Below are 21,160 nucleotides of genomic sequence, written 5' to 3'. Positions count from 1 at the left end.
GTTTTTTAGTTTCAAAATAAAATTTTCCCTACTGTGTTGTGCTGATCAGCTCTTGCGCCAGAGCCTCGAATTCGGGCTGCTGCTGCCGGAGACTGCGGATCGCTGCCACCGGGTCGGGGTCGGAGAGCGCTGCTGCGATTAGCGTCCGCAGATTCGGGTTCTGCAGCTGCTCTTTGAGGTGGATCGAGGACGAGAGCTTCTGCAGGTCGGCTAGCTTGAGCCGGTGCTTTTCCTCCTCTTCCTCGTTGTCTATCTCGGGGATGTTGGCGGATACCTGCGGCTTGGGCGTCGGCTTGGGCGGCTCGGGTGCGGGTACTGCGCATGGCTCGCTCTTGTGGATCTTGAAGCATTTGACTGAACAGTACCCGGCCAAGCACTTTGGGCACTTGTACTTAGACGCCGCGTCGTGGCAGACTGTGCACTGCGCCATGCTACTCTTCGGTTATGAGAATGAAAATAAAAGTGGACAAGGTCCAGAATCGGTCTCGTAGCGGTTTGGTAATACGCATGTCTGCGAAACCTGCATTAAAATGGGCTTTCATAGCCAAGAAAGAGCCCAGAACCCATTTATGCAGCGTCTGTGCGTACCCAGCAAAACAAAAAACAAAACAAGCAAATACCGCCCACGCCCGCTCACATCATTCGGCCCTTCACACATCTGCCAATAATGCGTGCTCTGAAATCCTACAACTTCCAATTCTCCAACCTACGCGTGCCACACCCGAGCCTGGACTTCCTACGCTTTACGCGTGCGGAGGAACCCGCCGACGACACAAACTTCACCGCCATCGTGTCGACACCGATAACCATCGACCTGTCGGTCTTCCATGGCTACCTGCACGGCTCCTCGATCGCCGAACTCGTCGCCACCCTGCAGACCGAGCCTGACATGCAAGGGGCCCCGACCTCCGCCATTGCCGAGTACGTCAAAGGCCAGATGTACCTGTTCCAGCACATCGAATATTTCCTGCACCGACCGCGGTACTTTCTGGAGCAGCAGCACATGTTGCCGCTCAGCATGCAAGCCAGGACGTCGCTGATCGAGCGCTACTATATGTTTGACGAGCCCGTGATGCTCGAGCTGCTGGGGCGCAAGCTGACGTCGCGCACGCGCACTGCATTGCCGGAGGTCGCAGCGCGCGCAAACATTGCCGTGGCCAGCTGCCGCAGGCAGTTCGAGAATGCAAAGCGCATCGCCAAGCAGGTGGAGGACGTCGAGGGCGTGTCGCTGGCAACCGAGATCATGCAAAAGTTCGCCCTGCCCGAGGAGCTGGCGAACCAGTACACGCATATTCTGTTTCTCACCATCAACCGCATTGACACTACCAAGCGCTGTTTGGCCCACTTTTCCTTCAGTGACTTTGACTTTTGCGCTTGCACCATTATCGAGCTCTGGACATCGCCCGCCAGCACCATGACATTGGATAGCATTGACGCTGATCTGACTGCGGCTGCCCAGCAGTTGAAGGGAATGCTTGTTGATGACCGCGAGCGATTCGATGCGTTGTTCGCCAGTCTCCGCCAGGCCATCCAGACGCCGGGCCAGCCGCTAGTGGCCATTCTAGAGAACCGAAATGGCAAGGGCCTTGCGCAGGTGCGCGCGGTTATGCGGTCCTCGTTTGCCATTGTCGCCGGCCTGGCTACAACGTCGACTCTGCGTAATGTCCTGGGGCTCATTGTCGAAAAGATTGTCGATGCATTCGTCGCCCTGGGGCTACGCTCGGAGGATATGGTGGTCATGTACAATGCGTTTGTCATGCAGGCAACGCGGCTCCTCGGCGAACAGCATGGCCAGGATACGGCAGCGCTGGTCAATGCGCTTGAGAGATCTCTGACAGGCATCAGGCTGCTTGGCTGCCGCCTGTTCCGATACAAGCCCAGCCTGTTTGACCAGCTCAACAAGATCCGGCCCACATAGCGCGCTGCTGTCTTATATGTAAAATCTTAATTTTTTTAGTTGCGAGATATAGAAAAAAGCTTGTGGAAAAGGGAGAAGTGAGCCCGTGGACATGCGAATGATGCTTCGTAATTTTAGATAACACCGTACTGGACTGGGATCAGGGCCACAGACTCCGAATAGTCCACCTGCTGGCCGTCGGGCGTCGCGATTCCAGTGATGTCGAGGTCATAGTACGACTTGCTGCATGCAAACGAGATCATGACCGGGAAGAAAGCTCCGGCATCGTCGCCAGGCACACTAAAGTCCAGACTGCCATCCTTGTTGCTGGCGTCAACAGTTGGGATCTGCCAGTCGAGCGTGCTGCGGGCATGGTTCACGCTGTACAGCCCATCGACCTCGCCCACCGTCGGCTGCGCGCCGTGCGGGATTGGGATCGACACCACAACATCGTCCAGCACCAGCCGCTCGTTTGTCAGCTCATATTCAATGTTCACATCAATTGAGCCGTTGCCGTTAGGCGTCGGCCAGCAGTTGATCGTGAACGGCACCGCGTCCTCGTCACCCGAGACGATGCGCCACTTGAGCACGCCAATGGGCTGGCCCAGTGGGAACGAGCCGTTGGCGTCGCGCAGCGCAATCACCGACTCGGCGTGGAACTTCTTCTTGTCGATCTTGGGGTGCGTCTTGACCTGCGCGTTGTGCGTGTCGTTCGACAGCAAGCCCAGCTGCACGTTCGCATACGCTTCATCGTTGACCACCAATGACAGATCACCCTTGACCTCCATCTGCTCCAGCCCACCGTCCCGATTAACGATAGCTGTGATATGCTCCTCGACCTGCACATGCACGCCCTTCATGTCGATAGCAGGCAGCGGTGCAGCAGCGGCAGCGGGAGCCGTCGCAGGAACCTCTTCGGTGATCGACAGGTCCTGCTGGAACTGCTGCACAAGATCAACTTCATTCTTCATGGCACCCATGATGTCGGCACCCTTGGGCTTGCGACCCAGCCTCATGCCGCGTGCGGTTGATGTGAATGCCGACGTGGATGCTGCCGGTGCCGTGTTCTGTGCGAACGATTGACGCACGGGCTCCGGCTCCTGCGACAGCAGCGGCTCGTAGCTGCCGCCCATCCGGCCACCGCCGCTGCCTATCATCGAACCGCTGGAGCCCGACCCAATGCCTCCCAGGCTCGGGTTGCCCATGCCGCGCTTAGCCGCCTCCCGGCGCTGCTGATCAAACATCTTGGCTTTCCGCTTGAGTTCCTGCTTCGCCTCGCGCTCCTTGTTCCGCTCGATGATCTCCTGGATCTTCTCCTCGTGGCTCTCCATCTCCATGATCGTGCGCAGCTTGCCCAGATCCACGTTATCCCTGTACCCAAGCGTGATGATCTCGTCGAATGACGACAGGATCTCAAACCCGTGCATGATCACGTCCTGCTGGTCGCCGATGTCACAGATGTCAGAGACTGCGCGCGCAATCAGATGCAGCGTGTCCATGTCCTGCACAATGTTGTTCTGCCGACTCGTGATCAGAACCGCGTACATGTCCTCGCCGATCGGCTGGTATACGTACCGGATCGTCTCGGTCTCCACCGTTGTATGTTGCTGCTTAGGGACCATCAGCTTGGGAAACGACGCCAGGAGTCCCTCGATGCGCGTGCGGGGCATCTCAACAAACTGCCGCGACACCAGGGCTACAAGGATGCTGCTGTTTTTAGTAGCCCAACTCGCAAAGCCCTCAGATGACCCTCCCCTGTCCTCATTCAATTCTCCATTGTAACGTACCCTTGCCGGTCTTTGTACAGATAGACGACGCAAGCACAACCTAGAATGCAAAGAGAGAGGCAGGATTTGGTGAGTGTGCGTTCAGCCTATACTATGTCGGTGCTATACTGTACTGGGCTGGGCTTGAATTCCAGCCGCCTGAATTCAGGCTGCTCTTTACCATTTCGTTAATTCTCTCTGTGTATGTGCTAAAGACAGATGCGAGTGGTCAAATCGGAGAAAGAGATGTGCCAAACAGTGCAGTCTGAAGAAGAAAAAGGTGCTGAAAGTCTTTCGGTGAAAGGGGGAACAGACGTAAGCCTGGAGAGTGAAAATGCCAGGGCTAGCTGCTGGCTCGGCTGGCAGGTGTGGGTGCGGGAAGGGCTTCTGACGCGCTGCTTCCACACTGAGCGCTGCAAGAAAAACATGGCCACAGCCCATTGGCCCGGCCCACCGACCAAGAAAAAAGGCGTGGAAATCGCCCACCCACCCTCCAGCACACCAGCGCCGTGGCTGCAGCCTGTTCAGGATGCACTCGACATACCCGCCATCTGCACATTGCATATACACTGGAATAATGATGTTGATGTTGTTGATGTTGTGGTGGATATTTGGAAAATATAACGTTTTTGCTGCTCGCTAGAGACCACATTGTATTGATTTGACAAACAAGAAGTGAGGAGAATAGCAAGCAGTGTGCCTGGCAGGGGCGCGAAGCGAGTAGCTTACTTCAACTTCTTCTTGGGGCGGAGCTGGTTGGTGTGTCCGCACTTCTTCTTGCGGCAGTTGGTGGCACGAGGCGGCAGACGAGCGTAGCACTTGCGGCAGATCATCTTATCGCAGTTGTAGGTCGACGCCAGGGCCTTGAGCGACGGCTCAATGATACCACCACGCAGGCGGAGCACCAGGTGAAGGGTCGACTCCTTCTGGATGTTGTAGTCCGAAAGGGTGCGGCCGTCCTCGAGCTGCTTGCCGGCGAAGATCAGGCGCTGCTGGTCAGGGGGGATACCCTCCTTGTCCTGGATCTTCTGCTTAACGTTATCGATGGTGTCGGAAGACTCCACCTCGAGGGTGATGGTCTTGCCCGTCAGGGTCTTAACGAAAATCTGCATGGCTACAAAAAGGTGGACGCAATTGAGCATTAGTGTGGTCGTCGACCGTCCTCACCCAAGCAACCCAGCAATGCGCACATTCCAGAGAAAGCCAACAGCGTCGCCCTGGTGCCAAGAATTCCGAGCATCCACCCCATTTCGAATTCACGCATTGGAATTCGAGAGTGTGCTGCCGTACTTCTGGCCTCCATTCTGCCGCCATGATTCTCCGTATCCATCCACGCATGGATTCGCCACACCGTTTCCCCCGACACCCCGACGGATGCGCGCAAGCGTCTAATTATTCCAGAACTTACTTAGCGAAAACTCTCGATAAAATAAAAGTGAAAGATGGATCCGAGGCTGACTGTCGCGCCGAACTTGTTTTGTGGTTTGCCCACTCCAGCGCTGGTTTGATCCGTGATCTGATTCTGTTCGATCAGCTCTCTACAAACAACTCCTGTTGTCCATAGATTGTGGGTTGACCTTTCCCCTACGCTGAAATCACGTGAATTGACCTGCGCTTTTGGTACCAGGAGTGTCCTGATGAAGCCCTGGAAGGAATTCGAAACCACCTGCCGCGCCATCCATATAGCACACATTAGTGTTCTGGTGGAGATGGCAATATGCGTCATTTGCGTGGCAACTGGCTGTCTTCGAGAAGATGTGCAAACGCTGCTAAGAGCATCACAGCAGCAGCAGCTCCCACTGCTCGCCGCTTTTTGGCTGCTGTTCTGTAGATCCGCTCCACATATCCACGTGACTCCTACGACCAATTGGGACTTTGGGGTTGGTACCGGGGTAATTTGTCAGAGCTGCCGAGCCCTGCACTTCAGCTCTGTTATCTTCGCTTTAAGAATAAGCTATCTACTTTACCTTCTGCCACACGTAGTCGAAATGTCAGGTAAATTGCTCAGTCGACTCCCCGCATACACGCCTGCACGGAACCGTGTTGCTCATTACTCTCACGTAGCCGCCTACCTCGCCAAGGAAAGAGCCGTCGCCATCGAGGCCGTCGAGCGCGCATCCCTCGTGTGTCAGGCCGTGTTCAAGCACCTGGTCACTGGCGAAACACTAGTCAAGAAGGACAAGTCTCCTGTGACTGTTGCCGATTTCAGCGCCCAGGCTGTGGTCAACTCAATCCTAGAGCGGCACTTCCCTGCCGACCCGATCGTGGGTGAAGAGGATTCAAAGGACCTGCAGGGTGACGCTGGCCGCGTACTGCGCGAAAAGGTCGTCGAGCTGACTAACACCGCCACAGAAGCACCCATGACAACCGCTGAGATCCTGCGCGCAATCGACCGTGGCCAATACGCCGGTGGCTCGTCTGGCCGCCATTGGACGCTAGACCCGATTGACGGAACTAAGGGATTCTTGCGTGGTGAGCAGTTCGCTGTGTGCCTGGCGCTGATCATCGACGGCCAGGTGCGTCTGGGTGTTGTCGGGTGTCCGAACCTGCCCTACGATATGAGCAAGCCAGACGGCGAGCGCGGAGTGCTGATGGTGGCCGTCGAGGGCCAGGGTGCGTTCCAGCGGAGGCTCAATTCTGGCTCAGATGATGTCGAGACGCCTATTCACGTGTCTAATGTCCCTGATACTAAGGATGCCAGCTTCTGCGAGTCTGTCGAGTCAGGACATTCGAACCATGGCGACAATGCCAACATTGCCAAGCTACTCGGAATCACCAAGCCCTCGGTGCGCATGGACAGCCAGTGCAAGTACGCGGCTGTGGCCCGCGGCGACCGCCGATATTTATCTGCGCCTGCCCGTGTCTGACACCTATGTCGAGAAGATCTGGGACCATGGTGCTGGCAACGTGATCATACGTGAGGCTGGCGGCCGAGTGTCCGACATCCACGGCAAGCCGCTGGACTTCTCCCTTGGCCGCACGCTCAGCGCCAACAAGGGTGTTGTCGCTGCCAGTGCGAGCATTTTTGATGACGTTATCAAGGCTGTGCAGGAGACACTTGCAGGCAAGCTTTAATGACCTCCTGTTGTTTTATACAAAGATATGCGACTCGTACATCTCTACACACACTCGGTTGACATTGCTGATGATTGTATCCACAGCATGCTGCCAGCCCTTGCCCTTGCTGCTTGCCCAGTACTTCAGGTGCTTGAGCATGCGTTCTGAGGCGGACAAGTCATGGAACTTGACCAAAGACGCAGCGTAATTGCTGAATTCGTCAACATCCTCGTCGAGAGGGCCATGCGAGTATGCATCGACCCACTGCCGGACAAGATCAAGCACGTCGTCCAGGCTGCTTGCATTGAACAGTACTGGGACTGCATGCGTGCTACCCTCATCCTTTGCCACGCCTTCAGAAGAAGATGGGTCAGCCACTGGTAAGCGTTCTTGTGGACCAACACTTGCCGTGTCCTCTTCGTTTCTGGCTAGTGTTGGCGTGGTTGGTGTTGGCGTGGTCTTAGTGTGCTCGCGTGCAAGCTCTCGGCGGATATTCATTGGCAGCTCTTCCCACACACTTCTGTCCATCTGCGATGGCATTACCGGATCCAGCACCTCGGCCTTTCGGAATGCTTGCATCAGGCTCTGGCCACCTTTGCTACCGGAATTTGGCGGGAACACTAGCTTGCGTGGGCGGCCTCGACCACTGTACCCTGAACTCCCGCTCGCCTTCCGCCCGGGCTTGCGCGTGGCAGATGAAGAGCCGCTGGACGTTGGAGTGGCCCTGGTCTTTAGCGCACCTTTTCCTTGGACAATGTTTATGCTGGGGTCGATCTGCTGGTATACCGCCTGTAGCTCCTGGCGAATCGACTCTGGCAACTCATTAAAAACGCTGGAGTCCAACTGTGACGCCGACGGCAGCTCGATGACAGGAATGGCACCGCTGGGCTTCGATGTGTCAGCTGCGGGTTTTGTCAACAGATCGCCAATGTCGCCTGCTACATCCATCGAGTTGAGCTTTGACACCTGGATCCCAACCGACCGAATATCTAGAGGGTCGATTTTAAGCTGCTGCAGCAGGTCAAACGCATACAGCTGAGATCTTGGCCGGGTCATTGGTCATTGACGAAAGCCCCGTGCTCTTGCTCAGGCTGTCACAGATGCCGTGCCCGAGAAACTTGTGCGGTTTGCCTTCGCCTTCCCGTCGCTTCTTTACCTTCAGTGTCACCCCTCTCCCTGTGCGCTTGGCGGCGCACATCATTTCGCATACAACTGCTGACAACTGTCCAATAAATTGGTCTGCCTCCTGCTGGCTCGAAAAACGGACTCCCCAGCCAACGTCTGCCCCAAACACCTGGCGCAGCTTGTCTGACTCCAGCACTCGGTCGTCGATTCCGCGGCTGTGATTGTATAGTGTTTGGCCTGTCTTTTCGCCACAGATGGCCTGAAGCTCTGCCAGAGCTGTTTTACGGATATCCTTGACTGATGTGATGTTGTGCTGTGCAAGATCTTGCTCAAGTGTATAACCAACACCTGGCAGATCACGCACCCTCAAGTCAATGTCTTCAAATTGCTCTGCAGAGATGGCAAAGACCCCGTCTGGCTTTGCTTTATTTGTAGCCACCCGTGCCAGGAGGATACTGGACCCGATTCCGATACTGGCAGTGCACTGCGTCTGCTCGAGGAGGATCTGGCGGATATGCTGTGCTAAACGCTCTGGCTTGCCGTCAAAGTCACGATACACAACCTCGGTGACGTCAAGAAGAGCCTCGTCGATGCTGGCTGCCTGGATCTCGTCGGCAATTTGTGTGAGCTCCTCGTAGAATTTCCGCGATACACGCTTGTACGTGTCAAAGTAGTACGGCACTGTCATCAGCCCTGGGCACCTCTCACGCGCCGGTCCCAGGAACATGCCGTTGCGGACCCCAAACGACCGAGCGACGTAGTTGCACGATGCAATTTGGCTGGTACTCCCTGGATGGCCCATGCCCTGTAAACTATCCTCATCGATCTGGTTGCTGTCTGATGGCTGCAGCTGCTTTGAATGACAAACGACAACAGGCTTGTCTTTCAGATAAGGATGTGACAGCAGACTCGCTGTGACGAAGAAGCAGTCAAAATCGACATGCATAATAATGCGCTGACTCCGACCCACCTTGTCTGCACCCGTGCCCTTCTTATACTTGGACCGCAGCTGTGCAACATAATCCTTCATCTCGGCCCGCCATGCTGACATGTGGTGCAGGCGAGAGTTCTCGTAATACCGCTTGATAAAGTCCTTGTCAGATGCCAAGTTCTTTCGCACCCAGCTCCGATTGAGCCCTTCATTGAATCTGTCGATCACAGGCGCTGGCCTTGCCAGCAGTCCGAGATCGGATGGTCCTGGGTCTTGCGTCGGCCGCTGGGCAGCCAACTGCGACAGGGGGTCATTGACTGCTTTTATACTGACACCAGTATTGCCTTGGCCGATAAGCTTGTATTTGTGCCACGACAACTGCTTTCCAACACGCACGCTGTCAACAACCCACTCTGGTCGAACCACCTTATAGTGTCTAAACTCCTTTTCCTTGGTCAGCGTCAGACTCGATGCAATAATATGCGTTACCTTCGTCTTGGATAGATAGTGGAGAAACTGGCCGCCGCGTTCAATCAGCAGTCGCTTCAATTCGTAATGTGACGGCTGCGTGTATCCGTTGATGTGGAACACGACGCCAGAGAATATCGTCTCGTGTGCTGGTAGTTTAGCAATGCGCTGCTCGGCTTGCTCGGCTAGCTTGCCGCTTGCGCTCGCCAATATATGTGTGGAAGTCGCCGAACCCTGGCACTACAGTGCCAGACTCTTTAGCTTGCTCGACACCAAGCAGCCTCATGGTGGAGTCTGCACCCTCTGGTTCCTTATGTTCGCCAGTGGCAAGATAGGTGCTCCTGCCATAGCGCTCGCTATCAGGCAAGACTGGCTCCAGCTGGTACTCGACGACAGAGTTATCATTCTCGTCTTCTGTTGTTTTGCTTGTAAGGTTAGACATTATATAAAAATTGGCTGCTGAATATATATCTGTATACACATGGGAAGCAGAAGATGCAAACGGGAGAGAGTTAACCGAGGACAAAAGGTACAAGTCGTGTGCCTAGCGCACCCATCTTCAATAAAAAACAATCAACCTTTTCCGCAGTCGGTGTATGGGAGTGCATCATTTCTAGGCTACCGATTTTGCCATTGTGGAAAAATGCTCCCACTGTTTCTGCGCTGCCTCCATCTCGTCGGCTATGTCTTTAAGTGCACTGGTTGTCTGCTCTATGTCTTTCTCCAGCGTCTTCAGACGGTCTTCGTCAATCACTAGCTGGTCCTCCTCCTGCCCCAGAAGGAAGTTCATGTATGAATCGTCAAACTCAAAATTCCCTGTGTCCTTTGGTCGACTGCGGGCTTGCCGCTTCAACGATGCCTGTGTGGACGTGATGCCAGCATTGCGGAGCTGTTCGTTCTCCCAGTCGCTAGCCTCGCTGGCTTCCTGAGCCTCCTCAATCAGTTGCTCTTTGGCTAAACGCGAGCTTTCCCTGTATTGCTCACGCTCCTTCTTGTCGATTATTACGGCATCGTCTTCGTCCTCAGCCGCTACGTTTCCTGAGATGTCATCGTCGTCATCGTATGGATTGTCAAGGCCTGGCCCGCTAATTCGTGACCCGGCAAGGTTATCTGACAGGGAAATGTAGTCAGGTTCGTTGCTCCTGCCACCGAATCCTTCATCGTCCTCGTCAAATTCGCCGTCCAGTCCGTATGCTCCTGCTGCCTGACGCTGTCGCCGCAATATCTTGGCTTGCAGAATCTGCTGTGCATCGGGGATTCCGTCGGTTTGCAAATGGATACGGTGCTTGCTGACCCTTTACCGGATTTCTCTCTGGCTCATCAACAGCTGATTTGATACTCGCTCCTTCATCTTTGGAATGCGGTATGCGCGTGTCCGCTGCAGAAGTATCTTGGTCTGGCACTACACTCCCATTCCATTTGCCTGGCGTAGGCTCTGTAGGTGCTGCTTCTGCGCTAAAGCTGAGCCCTGTACTGCCGCCAATTGTCCGCTCAGGCTTTGCGGCTGGTTTTGCTGAGCGCTTGACGATGTCAGCCGTAGCGCCGTCGTCTTCGAAGGCACTGTCATCCTTTTTGCGGATGTTGCGGCGCCCTTTTGACTTTTTAAATCCAAACATAGCTCCAAGTAGAGAGTGAAATGGTGATCTGAGTGATGTTGACAAATGAGACCGTGCAGATCGTGGCCTCCCTCCTCATTGGCACACATAGGCAATGCACAGCGACAATTTATGGGGAGTGTGCTACTGGCCCATCCACCACCCCTATATATGCTATTGCATTGTCGGCGCCCCTTCCCCTCCTTTCAAACAAGACATGGCACTATTCCACGCTGGGCTGCGCGCACATAGGCTCCGCTTAGCTGGCTATCTTTAGAGGTCGGCCAATTCCCACCACCACCTTGCGTACTCGTATTTGAAGCGCGAAGCTGACTTTCTGGAATGCTCTTTCCTGCGCAGCACCGTGATTGACTAGGACTGAACTCGACCTCAGCATGGGCAAGGTGCCTCTCACAATTCTAAAATTGGGTTTCCAGGATAAACAAATCAGCAGTGGAAATTTTTAGCGGGATACCCCTATTTTTAGCGTGGCAAATGGATGTTCAAAGCGCCTTACCTGTTGTGCACTGCGAGCACGCACCCCCTCTCTCGCGTGAATGGCGCCGTCTTTCGGATTGTTCGACTCAAAAACCTTGCTTCTACTATACTGCTGGAATAATTGTCAGCACTGTCCTGAATCCCCTCCCTCCCCCGCACTTTAAGCCGTATAAGTGGGAGGCCGCGGACTGGTCTCTGCTCGATTCCGCCATTCTCTCTGCTCCAAATACATTCCTGCTCTGCTCCTCCCCCACTCCTCATAATTCCTCAGTCTAAGAACACAGCCTGTTATTTTGCACAATGAAGGTTTTTTCCTCGTCTGTCATCGCTGCTGCCGCCATGGCTCTTGCTCAAGCATGCACCATTAATGTTCGCGTTGCCCGTGACTCTACTGTTTCATACAACGGTATGACCTGCGACAACAACATCCCCTGCAACTCGATCCCGTTCGGCTTGGACAAGGCTCTTACGGCGTTCAGAGGCAACCGCGACTTCGAGCGCGTTCTACTGGGATTTGACTTGCCTACTACCAAGCCGATTTCCAAGTGTGTCCTCAAGATCCCGACTCCAATTGAGGTTGCCACAACTGGCGAGTACACGCTGACCGCCTTAGTTACAGATAACAACTGGAACGAGACCGCTGTGGCTGGTGCTAACAAGGATATGAGTGGAACACAAGTTGGCTCGGTCAAGGTTGTGGCTGGCCAGACCCCTGGCGACATCGATGTCACCTCTGCCTGCCAGAATGCTAAGGATGACAAGCTCAGCCTCTTTATCGATACCAGCTTCCCCATGGTTCGCTTCAATTCCATCCAGTCGGGAAGCCCTGCCATCTTCTCCCTTGACATCACGTACTGAGCGTTGTTATGTGGCATGGCACTCGCAGGCGGATTGCTCCCGCGGAAAACAGATTCTTATTTATATTTGCTTGGTCTTTGTGGTTTTACGGAACAAAGACTTTACCACTCATGGCTGCACCACATACCAGGCACCAGTGACTGGGCTATTATTTGATACACCCTGGCCGACTACGCGACTGATTAATATATGGAGCGGTGGGCAGCTAAACTTTTTCTCGATTTTGTGCAGGATGGCATCTGATCGGATTAGCGACACATCACCATGTAACCCTACTTGTACGATACAGTGCCGATGGGCAATCAGAGATTCCTCGGAACTATATGGCAGTGTACAAAAAGTGGCGTGGTATAAACAAACTGCTGCACAAGACCAGTCAGCGTTGCTGAATATTTTTGAATGGTACTATTAGGAAAAATAGCGTTTGTAGAGTCTATACCGGCACCAGTTAAACAGCTTGCTAAATGTAGTTATTTGTTACTGAAAACGCCCAAGATTGTCGGCCACGGTACAGGCTACATGTTGCTCGATCACTCAATTCAGCTGTCTCTTGTGAGGCATCTGATCAATTGGCAGCCAACCTGTATCGAATACAGCCAAAACCTGCTCTATACTCAGCTTTCCAGGCTGACGACCTCTGAATGAATGGAAGCAGATAAATATGGTATTATTGTCTGTTCCCTGGAGTGAAGGACAAGACTTAGTCTGCAAAGGCGCCAGACAATATTCACAGCTGTGTGCAATATGGCATAGCCGAATGATGGCCTGCTGTGCAGAGGGTGGACAGCTAAATCCTCCGTTGCAAAAAGCAGGTCCACACCGTTTGCTTAGTCGATAGCTGGTAGGCTCGAGGCTAAGCCTCACCATTCTAACGTTCCTCGAAGATAGGATCATGCGTGGCCGGTATTTCCTCTGGGCTATGATTTGTGCGACACTACTTCACCGTATTGTCAAAGACTATCAGCAGACCTTTTGCAACCACCACAAAGTCGGTCCTTGGCTGATTCGGTGTTTAGCAGAATCACAAATTCATGCAAATTTGGCGATGCACAATAAACCCCTTGCAAAGCTAGGCACGGTATTCCTCTCGGCCATGACTTTTTCTGGTTTTCATGACACAGCAGGTTCTCCTGTCTTTTGTAGCCTATGTATTTAATGCGGGTCCGCCGCCTGAGAAATGAGAAAAATCTTACTCCCCTCATTCCAATATACTTTACTTTCCATATTCCTAACTCCAAACCCTCAGTCTATTGCCCATGAACAAGCTGGAAAACGAAACTATCAGCTCAGCGTATAGCATTAACTTTGAAAAGTCGTGGCTGGACCTTGGACCTGAGGAAAACAAAAGCAAATGCAGGCAATCGCTAAAATTCTGGCACAAGATTCGGTCATCAAAACATGAGCAGACCTCCAATATAGATAGTATGCTGCGCTCAAGAAGTAAATCGATGCACATTCGCAAGCCACCAATTAATTTTTCACTCTTCCGCTGAAGGCCCGCGTACATCTACTCTTTGCAGGAAGCTGCTTCATGAACTCATCTTTCATATGTATCATAACACGAGGCAATAATAAAACATTTATGTGCTGCATCTTTGTGAAGCGAATAAAATGATGTATTATTTTGCTACCTTTGCCAGTACATAGATCAATGTACTAAATTTAAAGCATTCCTTAATAGCTTTGTCACTAATTCAAATCTGAGTTCTCGGCATTCTGTATTTCTGACGCCAATTTATTACACTGCTTTTAAATGGGAAGCAATATAATAAACTAATTCCTTATTTTTTGCACTATTTGTTGATATAGTGCCTTTTTGTCAAATGTGTAATTGTTGCAATAGCATATTAAACAATATGCTGTATACAATTCTGGACTCACTCAGTGTAGTTTGTGTAACTGAAAGTCAAAGCTAGATATAGCTTTATTTATCATAAAGAATTATTTGATGCATAATAATAACAGATGCTATTATTACTATAACTATTTATGCATATCATACATCATTAGTAGCAATAAGGTATATAAGGATAATACTTTTTTGCTTATACTACAACTCTTGGGTCTATTTGAAGCTATCTAAAAGGGGTTATTCTTAGATATAAGTTTTAGTAATTTGTTATTTTATTAGTTGCTTATTTAAATAATCATTTTCAAAGCAGTATTTGGCCACTAGTTATTTTTAGCACCTCAAAAACCATCAGATACCTTAATTTCACAGGGTACACTGTTTTGCGCGTTACAGTGCAGTATGTGGTAGAGTGGAGCAATGGCATAATCTGAAACAGGCTACTGAAAGACATTAAACCTAAAAAGGATGGAAACAACAAGAGCAAATTGGGTTAGCTTGTTGAGCAGGATCCGATGATCAGGGGCTTTAGCTCAGTGGTAGAGCAATCGGCTGCAGTCCGATAGGTCACCGGTTCAACTCCGGTAGGTCCCTCTTTTTGCTGAATTTTTGCATTCTCGTTTGCCAGCCTGAATGCCGCCCCCGAAGTGGCCAATTCTGATTGCTGTTTTCACAAGAGTATACTTGTTGAACTATGCCTCGGTAATAATAATCCACCGAGTATCTGCCTCGTTTTTGCAAGTGCATCAAAGCGTACACTGAGATATCGAGGTGTTATTCCTGAAGTCTGGAGCTATCCAGAAGACCGATGGATTTCAGGTATAGGCAAAGGGAGTAGGCAAAAATACTGACCACAGATTGGACAATATGCTATTCTGGCCAACAACCAATATTTATACTATTTAAAATTGCAAAGATGATGCTGCAAATAACAAGTCGACCTGCTCACCTTGTTGGGATCTCAAGATCTGATTACTGTGAACTACATAGCTTTTTATCCTGTTTTTTCTCTTCTTCTTTTTAGTTGTGCCATCTGAACGATGGTATAAAACCTTTTTGCTCGCCTTTCCTTTCTTACATCTCTTTAGCTTTCCTTTATCAATATATATTCCTTGACTCTGTCACTCTCTATTGCTGATACGCTCACAACGCTCGCATATTTCTGGATTGATACCATCGCTTGACAGCTTATTCAGAATCTGCGCTACACGAAAGTTACACACATACTCATATATAAGGTATCTTTCGCTACTTATTCCTTATTTCTTTCTCTTGCCCTATACCACCCACTGTGCTTTCGACCTACATCACACCTATCAGCCATGCAACGAGTCCCTAATACTAATCCAGAGTCTGAGTGCGAAGATGTTCATAATTCTTTCTTGCTCTCCTTGCGCATAAAGCATTCGCAAAATACCTATGCTCACTGACTCCTCCCCTTGCATTAAGAAGTAACCAATACCAACCTCTCGTTCTAGCCTTCCACTGTAGGTATAGGCCTCAAGATCTGCTCTGAATCAGATATGGTACATCCAGTATCAGCTGTGTATACAGTATCATAGGTGGGTGCTTGTCTCTGAATTGATTGTGTATTAAGTTTAACTGGCAGGCCCAACCACTTGGTGTTTGGTGATCTACTTGCTAAATATTGGGCTGCAATAGTATATCTGATAGTATCCATGGCTGATATTTTATGCAAATTGCTACGCTTTGTTAGAAAAAAAACTCGGCAATGTTTGTCCAAAATTCGTTTTTCAAAATATTTTCCTTGACTTTGGGTGACACCGTCAAGTTGACAAGCACATCCTTGCATGGTGGTGGTGAGGGTAGAAGAATGATGGAGCCTTCTCCAAAATCCGGAATTATAGTAGCAAAGCTCTGCACACCATTGCCGAAATCTGCCTTGTAGATACCGAACCGGGTCTGATTTGATATCCAAAGAGTAAGCCTGTAGGAAGTCATGCCAACGATGAAGTTGCCCAGGCTAGTACCTCCGGACTCTAAAAGCTCATAGAGCGATCCAATGTATGGGGGTGTTGCGAGTGACACTGCCTGACGCACCTGGAAAGCAATTGTGGCCAATGCTTCTGGGCTAATTCGCCTTGTAGCGTATTCAGCTGAAGTAGGGATGAAAACCTGATGGATTGGATTTCCGATATAGTTTAAATCCTCCATACCAAGGCGGTGGCGGACATCGCAAGATATTCCAAGGCAGTGTCCGTCCTTTATTCCCATCGCGCGACTGATAGCACTTGAGATCCACCCAGATCCACCGCCAGTAGCCTCCATTGTGGCCTGCGTTAGTACTTTGTACGTTAGTGCCGAAATGAGATCGTTATCCGAGATGCGGGTTCCAGGAGGGACATAGTTGAGCACTTGGCTGCGAAGCTCATCAAGTTTGACGCGTGGAATTCGGAATAGGCAGCCTTCGACTGGATTCTTGCTGCTCGAGTAGCGCATCAGTTTTCCACGCATACTTGGAGAGAGCCAGCTTATCCAGTTTGTCAAATACGAACTTTTAGTGTACATGTCCCGCGTGGTTTGGTTAAGTGGAGCCCGTTCGCTAGGCATTAGCCTACGGATAACAGCACGATCAAAGCAATACCTGCTTTCTTGTACCGGCTGTCCAGTAATAAGCGCACGGGTCTGGTCTCCCCAGCAGTTAAGAAACTCGAAGCAACCATATCCGTCTGTGACTGCGTGGGCAAAACTGGTCGATATGATGACGCCACTATTGTCCTTCAGACGTATTACGTGTATGTTGGCGAGCTTAATCCGGTTTGTTTCAGCGTCAGGGCATGCAATAGTACCAGTGGTTGACAAGTTGGTTGGCCATGTCGACTGATTAAAGCTGAGTGACTCAATGTCGCTGAAAGAAACATCAGATTGCGACTCCATGTAACCGGGAATGTTGAGATTATCCTTGTCTATAACAATCTCCATGCGGCCGTCAGCTCGTTGGGAAAGGTCACCGACAAAAAGAGGGAACAGGCTGAGTGTCTTGTAGAACGCCGTCTCAAGCTTATCGGCCGGCATAAAATCGGTAGTGGCATCTCGGTTTGAATAAAAGTTTACGTGGCGGATATTGACATAGGAGATAATTTCATCAAAAGCACTGAGCGGATAGACACCGGATTCAATTTTGTCCAGTAAATCGTCCATTTTCTGCGACACAAGTTTAGGGGAAAGGGTTAGCAAGCAAACAAGTAGCGGAATAGCAAAGTGAAAAACAGTCGTATTTCCAACGGCGCTAAGCGCACTGTACTTATGGGGTCTCTTATATATTGCTGCTTTGCTGCTGGCAAGAGAAATCAACTGGTGCCAACAATAGTGTGCTGAAGGATTGATAATGACCTTCACTTGGAGCATATGCCTGGTTATTGCTGCAGAATCCTTGATTTGTGCTTATCTCCTCATTCCTACTTTTTCCTCAACCAATAGCAGTGCAAATGTTTGGAGATTTTCATGTATGGGCCTTGAATGCACATGCATGAGGTTGTGAAACGCAATTTCCACTTGCCTGATTTGGATCCACGATGAGCCGGAAGCTTGCGGATCAGTACTCGATCTGCTAGGTGTAAACAGCGATGAATCCCCAACAACTTTGGTTCACAATGGGCTATAAAGGCATCACCAATACCACATGGTGGTATTACCATACATACTGTTGGGTGAATCAGTCATTTTGAATAGAGGTACATAAAGCTAGCTGCGAGGTAATGCTTGTTGCTACAGACATTGCATCCGTTGTGATGTGTATGCATAAAGATTTTGAAATTGGTGTTAATACCAGAAAGAGAATGCGAAAGCGAAAAATGTGCTATGCGGCTGCATTGGCGCACATATATGCTTAGCCATTGGCACTGGTCAACCTATTGCGTTCTGCCAAATCCGAGTACCGACAACAACAATAATTATGACGTTGGTATTCCAGACGGCAACGGGTGCTATGATCTTGCTAAGGATATTGGGTGACCAGACCCCAGCCTATGAGCCTGACAATGGCTGTGTTTGGTCAGAGAATGCGTTTTGCATCAAACAAACGATGGAACCTGCCCTGGCTAGGACACAGCCATATGGCATATGTCGTTTGCCATATGCCCTTGTTTTTCCTCCTTTTATCCGTTTTTGTTCTTTTAATAATAGCTTTTAACCCCATAAAAATACATAGTAAAACTCCAAACCAACACGCTCAATTTGGAATGCTTCGGCTGAAGTGCACTGGCCAATGCAATTGACATGACCTTTTGTGCTGGTTCTCCAAATACGCTCAGGATCAAACGAAGCGGTGTTGGGTTGCTGTTCTTGTTGACATCAGGCCGCCAACGCCGCCCTGCGCCACCATGCTCAAGTTTTACCTCACTCTTGCAATAGCCCCAAGCCCCAAACAGCCCATTATTCTCCTCTGTTGATATTACACCTACTTCCCTCCATATATGCTAATAAACAATTTTTCATCTTATTGTTTCAGTTCTCCTTGTCCTCACACAAAGTGATGACTTGGGTTGATATAAGTTGACACCTACCACTTGCAATCAGCTAAAAATGGAGGACTCAAGACTCTTATCCCTATTATTTGTTCCATTCGTATATGTATCAGCCAGCATCTGTAGAACTGCAAGCAATGCTATGAAGCAAATGTCTGTTAGAAATATTCTTATCGATATTGCTATCTGTGCTAGAAATTGAGCTGGTTGTTGCTAAGCGTAGTAAGTGTTGTTGGCCTCGAAATGGCAACGCATTTCAAAACCACCACACTAAATCAACCACACAAAATTTTGACATCCAGAACCACCCAATCCCGCCTTCTCTCCTCAGTTATTTTTCCATCTCAGTTTTCCATAAAGCTCGAGAACATTTATTCCATGAAACATTGACAAGTGTGTTCAAAATCGATGCGTTGTGTAGCTTTTTGTTTGTACCCCAATCAGGTAACTACTGTTGCGCGCCCGATGCGGCTGTCCCTGACATCGACATGTCAGCCGAATCAGGTGACAGAAATCCAGGCGCCAACGAGAGCCCCGCTACAGCCTACGATATGGAGGTAGAGTCTAGCCTCTGATAAGTTGCACAAATGGCAGTATTAAAAACTCCCCTGCGCAACTCGTCTATTCCCTTTTCTCTCTTTTCTTCAGTATTAAATATACATTTAAAAACCCCTACATAGTCGACCGACACAACACTACTACTTCTGACTCTTCTGGTATCGACATGTGTGCTTGTGTTGCCATATGAAGTCGAATTCAAGGGGGTTGTCAAACTGTGTTTTGAATCACTCAGTTCTGTTGTCTGTTGGCTGGCTGTAGATGCTTTTCTAGTCGAACTATTTTCCTTATTAGTTCAAGCGTGCGGCAGCATCAGGTTACACGACAAGTGCGAATTGTCACCACCGCGTTGCTGTGTTTGGAGCTGGTTCGGTGCAATATAAATGTGGGTCCCTCTATTCGCCCGCAACAATGAGTGTGAAATGAGAAGGCTGTGCGCAAATATTGCTTGCGGACATAAATCGGAAATCGAGTGGCGTTGCAGAATGGAGCTGCATGGCTGGAAATAGAAATGGGCACGCAAGGGATGCCTTCCCTCCCTTTTTCTTTCCCGAGTGGCCGGAGAAAGCGCAGTTGACGTTGTGACAAGGGGCCCAGCCACAGCGCTCTTGTCGATTCACAAAACACTAGTTGCCGATACTCACATGACTGGGTGTTTACGACAATTAATGCACTCGCTGCTTAAATTGAAGGGACAGCGAAAGGCGCTATTGCTGGAATAGAGCAGTGAGAGGGGTTGTCATCTAGTAGCACGGGATGCCGGGGTGGCTGCAGCAACGACAATGGAGGTTGCATTCAAGGGCTGATGAATTTGGCAGGCGGGAGGTTGCCAATCTGCATCCCGCCTTGCATAAGTCACACTGCCCTGCGTCCTGCTGGCCCTTGTGCTGGCGGGCGTGTCACTCTGAGCGCATCCAGCATCCTGCAAAAACCAAAAATAAAGGGTAGGGGTACCCATATGACCCTTCATTTGCCGAGACGCCCACTATATGCGGGAAAAGCTCAACGATAATGGATGGGCAGGACACCCACATGCATTGTGCATAAATTTTTTACATTCTCCTTCCAAGCTGCAAGGGATGTGGGTGCCAGAAATAAAGCAGGATGGCCTGTCGGGGGAGGGGAGGGAGCGGGCATTCGAAGAAGAGCGAAATGGCTGGCATTGTGCCTGGGCGACTGCATGCCCAGCCGTACCGGAGCGTGGAACTGGCAGTGCAGTGCTGAATGGCTGCGGCTGCGGCGATGCCGGGAAGGGAGCAATTTATTTGTGGACAGCACGTATCCCTGAATCTATTTTATTGTAGTCAATGACTCGCGACGTGTCCTGCAGCAAGGTTCCATGCCAATCGGAGAGCAGCCGAGGGCCAAGACATGCGGCCACGACGTCATGTGCACTTGGCCAATTAGCCGTCTAGTATAGTGGCTGCTATATATATGAGCCCATAGAGAACCCGGCTGCCGAGGCATTCGCTAATGTAAATAGCGTCCCCGGGCAATAATCGAAAAATTGGGGATGCCTGTGGCGAGGGCGTGGCTCGCACACACTTGGAATGGAGACGGAGCTGGCAAAGGCTCCGAGGCAGCAGGAGTCATCACCGAATGGAGAATAGGGAAATCGCCCGTCTGCTACACAGATCTAGTCCCCCGCGCCAAGGCTGGATCGCAGGGCATAGCGCTCTCACAGAAGCAGGAGGGGAGGTTCGGATATGCATAGCCCTCCCCAAATGTCAATTTGTCAGCATCGACTGGGCGTTGGCTGTGCTTAAATCAACAAGACAAAAAATTCACCGCAGAAGGGGCGGCCGCGATCGACACCACCGCGCATCCTGCGCTGCCTTAATCTGCCAGTGCACGCGGTTCCTCAGTGCGTCGCCGGCGGGATTTGCTAGGAACGCAAGGGGCCGTATCCAAGAACAAAATAATGCGCCGGGTGATAGTAGAATCAAGTTTCCTGGGTGTTGTTTTGTTTGCTTCTGGGCGTCCCTGGCAAGGTCGCTTGGCAAGGCCCAGCTGTGCGGATCTCCTTTTTGCAAACGGGCAAATATACAAAACCAAAACAAATGTCTGCATT

The 21,160-nt window shown here is 50.7% G+C and overlaps 12 protein-coding genes and 1 non-coding gene across 13 annotated transcripts; 8 read left to right on the top strand and 5 right to left on the bottom strand.

Annotated features, from left to right (window-relative positions):
- Nucleotides 1–13: 13 nt before the first annotated feature.
- On the bottom strand, nt 14–549 carry DL89DRAFT_6737 (uncharacterized protein). Its single transcript, XM_040891966.1, has one exon. It carries the CDS (start codon nt 428–430, stop codon nt 29–31), a length of 402 nt encoding a protein of 133 aa, XP_040747139.1. The 5' UTR covers nt 431–549; the 3' UTR covers nt 14–28.
- Nucleotides 550–1,975, top strand: DL89DRAFT_6738 (acidic fibroblast growth factor binding protein). Its single transcript, XM_040891967.1, has one exon. It carries the CDS (start codon nt 668–670, stop codon nt 1,916–1,918), a length of 1,251 nt encoding a protein of 416 aa, XP_040747138.1. The 5' UTR covers nt 550–667; the 3' UTR covers nt 1,919–1,975.
- On the bottom strand, nt 1,933–3,853 carry DL89DRAFT_277029 (clathrin adaptor, mu subunit). Its single transcript, XM_040889412.1, has 3 exons — nt 3,845–3,853; nt 3,685–3,724; nt 1,933–3,593 (listed from the first exon to the last, which is right to left on the bottom strand). Exons 1-3 carry the CDS (start codon nt 3,845–3,847, stop codon nt 2,032–2,034), a joined length of 1,605 nt encoding a protein of 534 aa, XP_040747137.1. The 5' UTR covers nt 3,848–3,853; the 3' UTR covers nt 1,933–2,031.
- Nucleotides 3,854–5,630: 1,777 nt separating this feature from the next.
- Nucleotides 5,631–6,784, top strand: DL89DRAFT_263938 (3',5'-bisphosphate nucleotidase). The gene is made up of 2 exons (XM_040886034.1): nt 5,631–6,482; nt 6,544–6,784. Exons 1-2 carry the CDS (start codon nt 5,652–5,654, stop codon nt 6,736–6,738), a joined length of 1,026 nt encoding a protein of 341 aa, XP_040747136.1. The 5' UTR covers nt 5,631–5,651; the 3' UTR covers nt 6,739–6,784.
- On the bottom strand, nt 6,783–9,686 carry DL89DRAFT_319600 (DNA/RNA polymerase; the record flags this gene model as incomplete). Its single annotated transcript, XM_040891142.1, has 5 exons — nt 6,783–6,791; nt 6,823–7,073; nt 7,119–7,755; nt 7,988–9,440; nt 9,478–9,686. 5 exons carry the CDS (start codon nt 9,684–9,686, stop codon nt 6,783–6,785), a joined length of 2,559 nt encoding a protein of 852 aa, XP_040747135.1.
- Nucleotides 9,687–9,817: 131 nt separating this feature from the next.
- DL89DRAFT_6634 (uncharacterized protein) lies at nt 9,818–10,293 on the top strand. The gene has a single exon (XM_040891964.1). The coding sequence runs from the start codon at nt 9,928–9,930 to the stop codon at nt 10,171–10,173; it is 246 nt and encodes an 81-aa protein (XP_040747134.1). The 5' UTR covers nt 9,818–9,927; the 3' UTR covers nt 10,174–10,293.
- Nucleotides 10,294–11,676: 1,383 nt separating this feature from the next.
- DL89DRAFT_289604 (uncharacterized protein) lies at nt 11,677–12,195 on the top strand (the record flags this gene model as incomplete). Its single annotated transcript, XM_040889977.1, has 1 exon — nt 11,677–12,195. One exon carries the CDS (start codon nt 11,677–11,679, stop codon nt 12,193–12,195), a length of 519 nt encoding a protein of 172 aa, XP_040747133.1.
- A 722-nt stretch (nt 12,196–12,917) lies between these two features.
- DL89DRAFT_6588 (uncharacterized protein) lies at nt 12,918–13,387 on the top strand. The gene has a single exon (XM_040891962.1). The coding sequence runs from the start codon at nt 13,088–13,090 to the stop codon at nt 13,349–13,351; it is 264 nt and encodes an 87-aa protein (XP_040747132.1). The 5' UTR covers nt 12,918–13,087; the 3' UTR covers nt 13,352–13,387.
- A 13-nt stretch (nt 13,388–13,400) lies between these two features.
- Nucleotides 13,401–13,773, top strand: DL89DRAFT_263937 (uncharacterized protein). Its single transcript, XM_040886033.1, has one exon. The coding sequence runs from the start codon at nt 13,452–13,454 to the stop codon at nt 13,686–13,688; it is 237 nt and encodes a 78-aa protein (XP_040747131.1). The 5' UTR covers nt 13,401–13,451; the 3' UTR covers nt 13,689–13,773.
- Nucleotides 13,774–14,566: 793 nt separating this feature from the next.
- Nucleotides 14,567–14,638, top strand: DL89DRAFT_t14. Its single transcript has one exon. It is a non-coding gene; the product is annotated as a tRNA-Cys (tRNA).
- A 1,089-nt stretch (nt 14,639–15,727) lies between these two features.
- Nucleotides 15,728–17,248, bottom strand: DL89DRAFT_263936 (uncharacterized protein). Its single transcript, XM_040886032.1, has one exon. The coding sequence runs from the start codon at nt 17,204–17,206 to the stop codon at nt 15,758–15,760; it is 1,449 nt and encodes a 482-aa protein (XP_040747130.1). The 5' UTR covers nt 17,207–17,248; the 3' UTR covers nt 15,728–15,757.
- A 2,576-nt stretch (nt 17,249–19,824) lies between these two features.
- On the bottom strand, nt 19,825–20,257 carry DL89DRAFT_263935 (uncharacterized protein). Its single transcript, XM_040886031.1, has one exon. It carries the CDS (start codon nt 20,045–20,047, stop codon nt 19,829–19,831), a length of 219 nt encoding a protein of 72 aa, XP_040747129.1. The 5' UTR covers nt 20,048–20,257; the 3' UTR covers nt 19,825–19,828.
- A 91-nt stretch (nt 20,258–20,348) lies between these two features.
- On the top strand, nt 20,349–21,158 carry DL89DRAFT_263933 (uncharacterized protein). Its single transcript, XM_040886030.1, has one exon. It carries the CDS (start codon nt 20,603–20,605, stop codon nt 20,801–20,803), a length of 201 nt encoding a protein of 66 aa, XP_040747128.1. The 5' UTR covers nt 20,349–20,602; the 3' UTR covers nt 20,804–21,158.
- Nucleotides 21,159–21,160: the final 2 nt, after the last annotated feature.

Source organism: Linderina pennispora (genome assembly GCF_002104995.1).
Source record: "Linderina pennispora strain ATCC 12442 chromosome Unknown DL89scaffold_1, whole genome shotgun sequence".
Lineage (NCBI taxonomy): Eukaryota > Fungi > Kickxellomycota > Kickxellomycetes > Kickxellales > Kickxellaceae > Linderina > Linderina pennispora.
The sequence above is the reverse complement of the archived record's forward strand: the minus strand, read 5'-3'. Positions and strand labels throughout refer to the sequence as shown.

Coding starts and splice junctions, on each gene's coding strand:
- DL89DRAFT_6737 (XM_040891966.1), bottom strand. CDS start 430: ATGGCGCAGTGCACAGTCTGCCACGACGCGGCGTCTAAGTACAAGTGC.
- DL89DRAFT_6738 (XM_040891967.1), top strand. CDS start 668: ATGCGTGCTCTGAAATCCTACAACTTCCAATTCTCCAACCTACGCGTG.
- DL89DRAFT_277029 (XM_040889412.1), bottom strand. Junction 3,594..3,684: donor CTGTACAAAGACCGGCAAGG/GTACGTTACAAT, acceptor GCATCCTTGTAG/CCCTGGTGTCGCGGCAGTTT.
- DL89DRAFT_263938 (XM_040886034.1), top strand. CDS start 5,652: ATGTCAGGTAAATTGCTCAGTCGACTCCCCGCATACACGCCTGCACGG. Junction 6,483..6,543: donor GCCAGTGCAAGTACGCGGCT/GTGGCCCGCGGC, acceptor ACCTATGTCGAG/AAGATCTGGGACCATGGTGC.
- DL89DRAFT_6634 (XM_040891964.1), top strand. CDS start 9,928: ATGTCTTTAAGTGCACTGGTTGTCTGCTCTATGTCTTTCTCCAGCGTC.
- DL89DRAFT_6588 (XM_040891962.1), top strand. CDS start 13,088: ATGCGTGGCCGGTATTTCCTCTGGGCTATGATTTGTGCGACACTACTT.
- DL89DRAFT_263937 (XM_040886033.1), top strand. CDS start 13,452: ATGAACAAGCTGGAAAACGAAACTATCAGCTCAGCGTATAGCATTAAC.
- DL89DRAFT_263936 (XM_040886032.1), bottom strand. CDS start 17,206: ATGGACGATTTACTGGACAAAATTGAATCCGGTGTCTATCCGCTCAGT.
- DL89DRAFT_263935 (XM_040886031.1), bottom strand. CDS start 20,047: ATGGGTACCCCTACCCTTTATTTTTGGTTTTTGCAGGATGCTGGATGC.
- DL89DRAFT_263933 (XM_040886030.1), top strand. CDS start 20,603: ATGCCTGTGGCGAGGGCGTGGCTCGCACACACTTGGAATGGAGACGGA.